The sequence below is a fragment of the Botryllus schlosseri genome, chromosome 5 (assembly GCF_051294905.1).
Source record: "Botryllus schlosseri isolate E-star chromosome 5, Bs_hap1, whole genome shotgun sequence".
NCBI classification, from domain to species: domain Eukaryota; kingdom Metazoa; phylum Chordata; class Ascidiacea; order Stolidobranchia; family Styelidae; genus Botryllus; species Botryllus schlosseri.
Window position 1 is genome coordinate 1,809,990 of NC_137240.1, and position 12,034 is coordinate 1,822,023.

General features: G+C 40.2%; 1 protein-coding gene across 2 annotated transcripts in view; it reads left to right on the plus strand.

Annotated features, from left to right (window-relative positions):
• The window catches only part of LOC145439606 (uncharacterized), a 231,524-nt gene extending 219,663 nt beyond the window's left edge, over positions 1-11,861 (plus strand). Inside the window, exons 1-6 of one of the 2 annotated variants that reach the window (XM_080317116.1) lie at positions 405-781; positions 3,561-3,673; positions 7,635-7,705; positions 10,348-10,461; positions 10,544-10,576; positions 11,569-11,861. In XM_080317116.1, coding sequence (XP_080173242.1) covers positions 3,648-3,673; positions 7,635-7,705; positions 10,348-10,461; positions 10,544-10,576; positions 11,569-11,810 — 486 coding nt within the window. In that variant the 5' untranslated portion in view covers positions 405-781; positions 3,561-3,647 and the 3' untranslated portion in view covers positions 11,811-11,861. Of the gene's footprint in view, positions 1-404; positions 782-3,558; positions 3,674-7,634; positions 7,706-10,347; positions 10,462-10,543; positions 10,577-11,568 lie in introns of those variants that run through there. The other variant, XM_080317115.1, reaches the window with a different exon arrangement.
• The last annotated feature ends 173 nt before the right edge of the window (positions 11,862-12,034 follow it).

Genomic DNA, 12,034 nt, shown 5'->3' on the forward strand with positions numbered 1-12,034 from the left:
AGGTTCTTTCTACAGAAATCGTACAGTCACAAACAAGTCATCGCAGAACTTTCAATAGAACCGCTTCTAAAATGCGCCATATCAAAATGGCAGCAGCATATTTCTAATGAATTTAGAGGACAAGTATTGAAAATAGAGTTACAAATAGAGATATGTGTCAGTTGGCGAAATAGATATGCCATATCGTAGTCCGACTAGCCAGCTAATCATACTGGCTTGTCGGCCTAAAACTCCTACAGTTGCTGCGCATTCAAACAATGTATATTCCATACCTACCTCGAATTGGATACGTAGTACCTTCCTACGTAGCCTGTGTGTGGAGAGAGCTAATGTTATAAGGGGTAACAAACAATAATAAGCTAACCTGTTTTTAGATATTCGCGAATCGGATTCTATGGGAACCTCCCTCCCAATAATAACCGCGCGTGGCTTGGCAATACTATTTGTCTTGATTGAGCAACGCACGTCATCACAGAAAGCGGAACTATGGAATCATTACAATGCTACAAACGCCATAACGCTGCAATGGACGGTTATTATGAGACGCGTGCAGCGGCCCGTGAAATAGCGTAAGCGTCATGTGGTTAAAGTTCCTGTTTCGGGGTTGGCTTTGCGTTGCGTGCGAATGATATTACATACACCTTTTCAGCATTAGCGAGAGTTGGTATGGCAACTTTGCAGTGTTGCTAAGATGTATCTTTCCATGTTAGTACTTGAGAAAATTACTGCTGGAAAAGCTATGCAGGGTAGCATTACAGTATTGAACGCTCAACCCGGCCGGGTCAGTATTCACTGGTAATTTTTGGTTCAGTCTGCTTTTGTGACTATCCAGACAATAACAGATACTTAAAGTGATCGATTTTTTTACTGGTCTACGGTGCGTAAACGGAATAACCTACTGATGTGTCATTCACGTACGGGGTCGGTAACCTTTACTTATTGTGACAGCCCACCCATTAGGGGTGTATGTGATGATTGTTATAGTTACTATTGTGATGGTACTGTTATTTCTAGGGCCGCCAAGTGTCTAGCTCCGACTAGGTGAAATGGACACTTGGTGGACCCACGACAATGCATGCGGCCTTCTTATTCTGAACTTGCTGCGGTGAGGACGCGGAAATAAAGCGGTCTGAAAACTATTGTGAATCTCTTTTCATCGACTATATTAGGAGGTCTTCCACACTTATCACTGCCAATTTCTGCGTATTCGAAGCCGACAGACTTCCTGTGGATACTAGTAAACACCCATTGAATTGAATATACGCTGTACATACAAACCTTATTTCCACATGATCACGAACACCGGATAGCGACGTAGACCCTATCCTATACAATATACCCTGTAACAGTTCCAGCGTTACTGAACTGGTGAACATTTTCTTTTCAGTGTTGCATCTGGACATTTATTAACGTTGATTTGCAGAAACGAAGTAACGAACTCTATAACGAATAGATCTCGTTTCTGTATGACCACTGACCAGTGAAGACCTTTACTGCGTGCGACCCGCTCCCACCACTTGCTTCTGCTAATAACGCTTTGCCGGATTCTGTGTATACTGTATAGCAGCGGTTCTCAACCGGGGGTCCGCGAAGCAATTTCAGGGGGTCCGCGAGACCTCTATATTTTGAAAATGGTTGATACCCTAATTTTTATTTTATTTTTTATTTTGAGAAAACATGAGGCAGTTTCGCACCACAACTGCTAAAACCTCATGACTCATATCATCATCATAATCGTCTGACATGAACTATCGTAGTGTGGGAATTCATTTTCATTGGCAATTTTCCAATAACTTTGCTGATACAAACATATTGCTGTTTAGAGACGTTTTGTTATGGTTTATGGAGAAAATAAAAATATGGAGATAGTAACGTCAATCAGTGTATCAGGGTGACGTCGTAATGCCTGCGAAACCTTCTCGATTTGAAGTTGTCAGTCTCATCAAATTAGTAAACAGTCGTTTAAAATAAAAATTTCCGAAACATTTCCCTAATTTGTCCCAATGCAGGGATTGAAACCTCGCCACGAAATCCATTTTATTCTGTGATATACATAACCACTATTTGAACAGTTTCTTGGACGTACAGAACTTCAATGTACAATTGAATAGTATATTCATATTGAAATGAACCCGAATATTTTCGGCTGACACTCGTCATAAATTGGACAATGATATACCTGCTCTTAAAGCTCGGCTATCAGATTTGGCGCATTCTTATTGCGGATGCCCCATCGACAAGGCTGTTTTTTTGTGAACAAGGAGTGTTTCGTTGCTATTAAAGCATTACGCTCCAACCCTGAAATTCATATCAGCAGTTATATTGGTATGCAGCCTTGTTTTGTTAATGTTCAATTGTTCATGGTCGAAAATGTTTGCTCGTAAATATATATGTAAACCCGAACGGAACAAGTCGTTTCATGACAGTCTTTCTAAGGTTGGAAAACTTGGATCCATTCTTTGGCGCATAAAATATGTCTATACTTTTAGATTAGGATTTCACTCTAACGGTAGAAATTTCTGCGGGCCGATCAAAATGCCGTCGCGGTCCGTATGTTGCCCGTCCCTGCGCTAGATGCTGGGCGTGATATGTTCATAAAATAAATGTTTCCTCATTTTGGTGCCATAAATGTTGCGATCACACCAAAAGTATCGTCGGAAGCGTTATGCGTTAATATTGAATTAACCTCCATCTATCTTTGCGGAAATGGTTTTCGGCACTCCTCGGTAATATCGAAACGAAGACGCGGATTTCCAAGACACGACCACGTACTTCAAGAAATACAGCAGCGAAATTAGCTTTGAAATAATAAAAGCCTACCAATTTTTACATAAATAGTATGATGCTATTTTCAAGAAAAATCAATATTTTGCTGTTTATCACAAGCCTACAGTTCATATTTGCACAAAGCAGATGAAGGTTGCACCATAATAGAGCTAAAATTGATCCAAAACGTGAGGGGGTCCGCGAGGGTCAGTGACGGTCAAAAGGGATCCGCTAATCCAAAAAGGTTGAGAACCACTGCTGTAGAGCTATACCGCGTTACATTTGTGTGACTGTAAATTATTTCAAGAGAGTACGAAACAGACCTAAGCTGAATTTTAGACGTTTGTAACTGAACCATTGGTAAAGATGAATGAGTAGCTCTGTCCGATATACACATCGTCATCATTCGGGAGTTGGGTGGGACGCCTTTCGAGTTTCAACTGTACTTTAGTACTTCAACACCAATCGCGTGCTACTTTTACTGGCATAATGTTATTCTAATGTGAAAGTAGGTACCGACGCTTGCTCTCGCGTAAAATTTCAATCTATTTCCTGATGTGCTTTTAAAGGCGACATTAGTGAATACTCGATGCGCCTCCGAATATAGTTTATGAAAGAGAGATTTGCCACTCAAACATATAGATCCGATAACGCAGCGTGGTCCAGGAGAAGTGATTCCGGACTCTGGTCATGACTTTTCTTTTTAAGTGATGCCCATTCGGCACAATTCTTCATTACGAGACTGCTCGCTGTTTTATTGATAACCGAGTACATGCCTTTATGCGTTGAAATAGATATAAGCCACAATCGACAAAAAGGAAGTGTTTTTTCGAAAGTAAAAGAATCGTTCGAAAGACCGGAACAAAGCAGAAAAAGAAAAGATGAGTGATAAAATGGCGCAGGAAAGGTGACATATATAAACCTATACATGGATTGCTATCTATACGTCTAAAACAGTTGCGTCGAACTCAAGGGGACACGGGTCCGATTGAACCCTTTTGATCGCTTGTGGGTCGGGCCAGTCAAATGCTTCAATAGTATTATGACCAATTCCGTAACTTTGTTTCTCACTGTACAGATTATCATTGCCTATATCCGTAATACTGTATGTACTATTTCGGTTAGTACGGGTACTATGACAACCAGACTTGGACAACTATAGATAATTTTAGTTATCTAATTACACTGATTAGAGCGAAATCCGGTAATAGAATTCTAATTCGATTTGCGAAATGTTGTTATGCTCTAATTGTAATTCTAAAATGCTACGGAGAATTGCATGTTAAAAAACGAGCCGAGCTCGCTTTACAGACATTTGCTACTCTCATGCTTTCGAGGATGAACTCTGATTTGGTATGAACTGAACCTGGTTCAATTTCTAAGTTTTAACGAATTCATTCTTCTAATCATAATTTAATTTGAAGAAAAAAACGGTATCCATAATTCTAGTTCTAGTTTAATGCGAAACAAAACACGTAGCTATAATATTGGGAAAATGTGTAGCTATGAGGGATGGTGTGACGTGAGGTTCACGTTCGCGTGTGTGTGAACCTCCGAAATTCAGAGGTTCACGTTCACAAACGAACCTTGGTAGGTTCTGCACTGTGAACCTTTTTCATATATACTACAATTTCCCTTCATTATAACATCTTTGGTTGAAATTTATTGCATTTCAACTGCGGGCCACTCTATGCATGGCTCTGGCAGCATAAAAAAATCAAAACTCAATGAGCATGTACTTGACAATATCAAAAATTTTACTTGCTTTGTTACAAAAGTTTGCTCGAATTATCCAGCTTTCCGCTTCTGGAGATTTAGGGACTCTATGCTGTGATCTCGACCCCCATTTACACAACATGAAGAGCTAAATACACTACGTGTAGTTAGTCAGCGAATGATGCTTATTCAACCAATCAATGAAATTGATATCGTTGTCTGATGTTGATTTGATATGTCTATTGTATCATAAAAACCAAATCCGTGCGATTTGCGTGTTGGATACTGCTGTATAACTTGTAACCCGTTTTACACTCTGATCAATATCAACGTAGCAACAGCACTCATACGCCGAATACATTGTCCGGTCTGGCTTAAACCGTTAGGACGTAAGCTTATATTCCCTTGCAAGTCCCCTTGAAATTGTTGGCAAAGCGACGGAAGATATTGATTACATGGGATTATTATGTCATTTGATTGTCCTATAGTTAATACATTTGGCGACATTTAAAACGTCAATATATACTTTAGCATTGTGGCATTATGTGGCCCGAGTCGTCGTTAGACATCGTGTACATTAATATAGGCCAGTGGTTCCCAAAGTGGGCGCCAGCGCCCCCCTGGGGGCGTTCGCGAGCGTGAAGGGGGCGCTGGCCATGAAATGGGCGATTGGGGGGCGCTGGCTTGAAAATTGGGCGGTAGGGGGGCGCTGAGAGCAAATGCGGGTAGTGTAGGTTCAGAAGTCAACTGCTGCGTATAGTGCTGAAACGATTGATTAATAATGAGGCTAGATTGGCAGTAAAAATGCATACTAGATTCAGTCAGGGCAATTTAGGGTCGTCCGTCTATTTATTCAGCTGTCCCGGAAAAGTCCATTGTTACTTGTCAATGCCATTCCTTCTCTTAAATGGACTCATTTAGCAGTCGGCAGCATCCCCGAAAAGCGTGGTTTATTGTGTGCTGCTGTGAGAACTACGAAGTGTATTTGAGCAGTTATTGCTCACTGCAAGATGTGACGACTTCTTAAGAGAAATTGTCTGGCATGATTTTATTATCTGCTTCAAACGATCGTGGATTTTCAACAGCGCTGTCACCGCGGCCTTCGACACGGCGTTCTGGTTGCAAGAAACGGCATCACTCCTACTTGACGGTCGTATGAAACCTTATAAACGTGAACATGGCACTGACCGTATTCGTTGACAAATCCGTGATAATTCACTGGAATTTTGCGACACGTCAAATTCTAAAGTTTGCTTTGAGCTACCGGTTCAACTCGAATACCTGATTTTGATGGACCAACATGAATCATAATCATCTCGCAAAATTACACGATGATGGGTGATTTGGTTCCAGGATATGTTCCAAATAGTAATTCTTCACCGTATAATCAATCCACTCTGTGAAGTTTCCAGGCATGAAATGTTTGAGCAGCTAAGTACATTGTAGCAGGGGTACCATGCCCCCGTAGAAACGGTTACCATACGTCCTCTTTTTGACTTTTTTGAAAGTGTCCTCGGAAGACGCCTAAACGTTCTCTTTCATGATGATTTGTCTATTTTTTTGAAAATTTTGGTTAAATGTTCATGGAAATTGGACTGAGACATAGGAAATCAGCGTTCGAGTGACGGCCTGGTGTTTTTATCGGGACATGAGCCAGAAAAATGACCATTTTTTAGTCAACTAGCCACAAACTCGGGAAAAATTTACCATTTTTTCACCATTTTTTCCTGATTTTCCTCCATCATATTATAAGCCTGAAAATTTTGAAAAATCGGCATCTTTTCAGATTCCCAAAGTATGGTAACCCTAGTTGTAGTGTAGAACAATTTCGAGTTCAACCAAAAGTTCAATTTCTCCAATCAATCGTTCTGGGTACACAATTGAATAAAAATAAACACTCTCACTGCAGTCGGGTTGGATTTATCGTCGTTACCCTTCCCCGCGCATATTTGATAGAACGTTCTCAGCGCTGTGAATATTTTCTGACTCACAGCAGAAACCTACTCGCCAGTAGGTCTACATGAAGTGAACACTGGAGATTTTAGACTGATATTGTTCCTATCAAAACGTTAACCCAATATGACGAGAATGATGATATTGATACACTAGCTTCATCTGTCTCAATATTAGCTGTATGAAATGTAGAAAAAGTTTCGTTTTATGATTAGACGTGGTGATGGGGGTGTCGGGGGGCGGTGGCACGTTTTTCGTTGTCCAAGGGGGCGGTAGCTCAAAAAGGTTTGGGAGACACTGATATAGGCTATCATTTCACTGAAATGTAGGGTTGGAATTAGCGATATGACGTCACGTGACGTCATGAGGTTCACACCATCCCTGGTAGCTATGATTCTAATTCTGGTCCAATTTAGAAAAAAAACAGTGTAGCTATAGTTCTAATTCTAATCAAATTTGGGAAAATGTGTAGCGATAATTCTAATTCAGTCTATAATTTGAAGAAAAAAACAGTAGCTATAATTCTAATTCTAATCAAATTTGTAAAAACTGAAAGTTTTCTAGATGTTCAACTCTGCTGACAACGAAGTTAGTCGGAAACAAGGGAATTGACAAAAATACGATGATTAGAGTTATAAGCCGGTCAAACAGCGAAGTTATAGATCACGCAAATAGTTTCATTATATTCTTCGTGTAACTATTATATTGACTATGTATATCTTATTAAGAATCTCGACTTTTGACAGAAATGAGCTGGATAACAAAATCATTTTTTCATTTCATCAAACTTGTTTTGATACCCATTGTGTAAAATAAAAAATAAGAAAACAAATATTGGAAATCCTGCAAGCATGAGGCCTAATATCACGTATCTTATTCATGTAATAAAGCTTCCCTAACAAAATATATAAATATTATTTGCTATTTTATTGTTATATTTGATTGTGTGATATTTCGGAGTCGTTGAAGAGACTCGTTGAGTTACGGAACTTAAATCTGAACAAACCCGAATATTTCCGGCATATACTCGTCAAGGGTAGTCGTCAACGACTAGCGGAGAATTGAAAAGAAAATTGCATATCAACAATCGTATCATCAAATACGATGCTACCGGTGTCGTAGAAATTCATTTGTTCATTTTTGACAGATATAAAAAACGCGCACGTTCGCACGGCATAAAAATTCTCTTTGTTCAACAGAGAGGGGGATAGGGTCGGGCGACGGATCCATGGCAAACTCACTGAGAGCAGCAGCGATGGACTTCAAATGAGTAAGCAATATATGTTCATAAATTATTATTGAGTTCATATGTGGCCTATATAGTTAAAAGTTGGGCAAGTTTTTGCAACTTTTGCAACTTTTTTTACAGCTTCCTACGGCTTTCTAGATACTCAGAATCTATGTACTGTGATGTTTTAAGCTGTTTGGGGGGATTTTATAATGCAACTTTTCGCAACTTTCCTCTACCAATTTTTACTGCAACTTTTATCAAATATTGCGTCAAAATGTAAAGGAGTGATTTAAAAACATGCTACAAACTACTTCTAGTATGGTTCTATTCTCTTCGATTTGCAAAGCTATATGATGGGTTAGCTGCATCTCACTGTGTTAACTACGACACAATGGCTTGCAAGCAAAAAGTTCAACTACCCCGCCAAGCACGACCGCGTCCGAACAATTCGCTTTATTGATGCTGTCGTTTAAATTTGAGGTAGTTTACCATTTCACGAACGTCCAGTCGGGACCACCGAACATTACATTTTCGCTGGGTCACTTTATTCAGGCTATAGATTTTGTTAAAGTCGCCAAGAGTGAGTTTCTCTCAGCAACGCCTCGGGTCAAGTTTGCAGACCTAGGGGGTTTGGAGTTTGGTATTGACTTGTTTTAGAATGAGGGGGTTATAGCTATGCTGTTTGGCTTTATTGGGGAAATTATTCCCGCATTGCGTAATTTTCTTGCTATGTGCCGGAAAAAATGAAATTTTTGGTGGTTTCGCCAGACCGTGCGTTAAAAGGCATAAAGTGACAGATTTGACAGCTTTGCATCATGAACTAAGTTATACAACGGAACCTTTCGAGTATCTCATACCCCAGGGGCGGGCAACTTATCCAGTCGGCGGGCCGGATATAGGAAAATTAAGTACTTGGCGGGCCGGATTGCTGAATTGATACATTATACGCCATATATCCACATACACAAGGAATAATCGTATTTAATGAATGTATTTTAACGACAGTAATGTGATTTCAAAGCCATTTCTCGCCAATAATGCCGAAGACAATGTGGATTTGAGAACAGCATTGTCATACAGGCGCCGCCATGTCTGCTTGTCTCTGAAGAATCAACAAACGGTGCAATCCTTAATGAAGATTTCAAGGCGTTCGATAAGCCCGGTTACGAAATCAATCAAAAATAAGAAATATCGGCGTGCTGGTGTAAATGGCCATTGTAGTCGGCAAATACCATGATCACTGATCAGTGATCACCACAAATGACATTACGGTTGAGTACATCGAAAATGCCGATAATGGAAGTCTTCGCGCTTCGACGAACTTACGCGTAAGCTCCACCTTCGCTCGCTGCGCAGTGCGCATATACATGTGTATAATAACATACAGTCACTAAAATTTGATGTATGTATTAAAGTGGGGAATCTTGGAAGACTGGGGCGGCGGGCAACATTATCATGTAAGACCGAAAACTGTCGGCGGGCCGGACAAAATCCCTTCGCGGGCCCGATCCGGCCCGCGGGCCATATGTTGCCCGTCCGTGTCCTACCCTAATGATTCAACAAAATTACAAATGCAACTTTTTACTACAACTTTAGTTAAAAATAATTACAAATTTCTCGCGATTTTAGTGCAACAAAAACTTGCCCTAGTTATAAGTTAGGGTTACCATACGTACTCTGGGGGCTGAGCGAGAAAATTGACCTTTTTTTAGTCGACCGACGACTAGGGCTGGGCACAATGATTCGAGTACTCGAATCTGAATCGAGTATTAATTTTAATGATTCGAGTCGAGTAGTAAAAGACGATTTTTTCGAGTACTGAAATTCTACGCTCTTCGGAACTGAAAGTTAATTTATCAACGAGAAATATAGTTTCGATACTAATTTTCACTGTTGAAGCCTGGAAACCTTGATTGGCCATATGGTAGCATACGAAACATATAGCAAAACCTACGAACGTTACTGGAAATGGGACATTTCTGATGTCATGATCATCCCACTATATTGTCACCAAGTGCAATGAAATCGGTATGGTCGAAAAAATACCAAAGTATCTTTAATGTGGTGGATAACAGGAATTATATTGTTTGTGGTCGCATTAAAGGTACATAATTGAACTTTGACGTATAACATTCTGTTATGACGTCATAATGAGTGGTGCTCGATTACTCGACTCGACTCGAAGCATTTTACGTGATTCAGAATCGAATCACTCAGGTACTCGATTTTGCCCAGCGACGGCAAAGTGGGAAAAACTTGCCATTTTTTGAGAATTCCCCTCCGGTTTTGAAAGTCTGAAAATACTGAAAAAGTGTCCTCTTTTCAGATTTCCAAAATATGGTAACCCTATTAAAAGTTATCCATTGCCCACGAAGCATGTGTAATGTGCATAGCAGTACACAGCGCACACTTAAAAGGGAATATACCCTCAAATAGATTCCGTGCATATATAGGCTCGTATTGTCCTTGTTAGAACAGCGACGCACAGAATGATGGGCTCAGATAAACCTCCGACACGGAATCCAACCTGGGTCGCCCGGACTGCAGGCGCCACTATGCTAACTTCTTCGCAAAGTGTCAACTGTCCATACCCATTGTCCACATTGCGAAGTCAGGCCGAATGCGATGGCTAAACCAATGAGGATCGCACGAATAATAATGTAGATCGCATTGTATCGCAGTTTCTCCATCTAACAATGGATCGGGAAACACCGTTGACACTGTTGTTGAAAAGGACGGCGTGATGACGACAGTCAACAGAGGCGGGGTCAAAATGATAGGAAACTTTGATCCTGGTAAATAGAATTCCGATATTGAGCGCTCGCTTCGGTTGGACCTACACTGCTCGCACTAATCATTTTGTCAAAATTCTTTCAGAGGTGCAGAAACACGCGATCGACGCCAATGCAGGTTGGTCATGAATCGAAGAAGGTCTGGATATGATTGATTCATGTTCATTGTGCATGTTGGCTAGGGTTACTATACGTCCTCTATTAAGAGGATTTGTCCTCTTTTTTGGTTTTTTTGAAAGTGTCCTCGGAGGACGCCCAAATGTTCTCGTTTTCGAGATTTTGTCCTCTTTGTTGAGAATTTTGGTAAGTATATGGTAAAATCGAGTTAGATACAGTAAATCAGCACTGAAGTAACGCTCCGCCGGGTATTTCGGGGGCTGGGCCGGAAACTTGACATTTTATTTTTAATCAACCGACTATACGATGTGGGAAAAATTTACCATTTTTTCAGGATTTTCATACTTCCACAATATCATAACCCTAATGTTGGCCATATTAATTTCAGGCTGTGACTTCAATCAATCCGTGGTTCTTATTTTTAGTCAACATAAAAGTATTTCCCGTATAAATTTTCAAATCACCCGTTTTCTAGTCTGGTGATCTAACTTTTGTGATTTATAGTGTCCTCTTTTCCTGAACCCAAAATATGGTAACCCGAGCATATGCTGCTGGACAAGGAAGCTACAGATACCAGTTATTATAAACTCGTTTTTTCTACCGCTACTGTCGCCCGCTGCTGTCGCCTCTGGTAGCTAGTATTTGTGTGGCGGGATTTCCGCAATGACTGCAGCCGAACGGAGTTAACTGGACAATGCCCTTCGAACGTTATCATATTCCTACTAACCTGAGAATAGTTGCAGAAAAAAACCTTACGATACCAACTGTTTGGTTGAGTATTTGATATATCTAGATCACTTGATATGTAGCCCTACTTGTACTTCGACTGTCGATTTAGAATGTAAGACGAACTGTAAGACGAATAAATTTGAAATCCAACGGTACCGTTCAGTAGAGACAAAAACGTTGAGAACCAGTATTTATGTATGAAACAAGAAAATTTGTACTTTTCCAAGAAAATTGATTCGTATTTTATTCTATCTAAATTTCCAGGAACCAAAGTCGAGGTTGCCGTCAAATTCTCGGATCATTCCCCAAAACACAAGGCAAAATACCGCCTCAACGACACAGCATATGACATCGTCGCTGATATTATGGTCTATAAAAAAATTTCCAAACTCTGCGATTCCGTTACGGGGAAAGAAATTCACGAAGACACCAAAATTTCGACCCTGCAAAAAGAAGATCGCCTGGAACAGCTGATAGCCATGGTTGATGCCGACGTCAAGAAATAGTCCGCTGATATTAACATTGAACTTAGCATTAGCGTGATTATTAATTGCAATAGCCTATACTTTATCCGCTAAATGTTGTTGGGAATAGAAACACGTTTGCAAAATATCGCCAAACGGATATATTGTTTGCGTATTTGCCTATTATATTACGTTATGCAATCAATTCGACTTGAGCAAAATTCTGTTTTTTCGATTGTTAAATTAGTAACATGAACCACTGACTT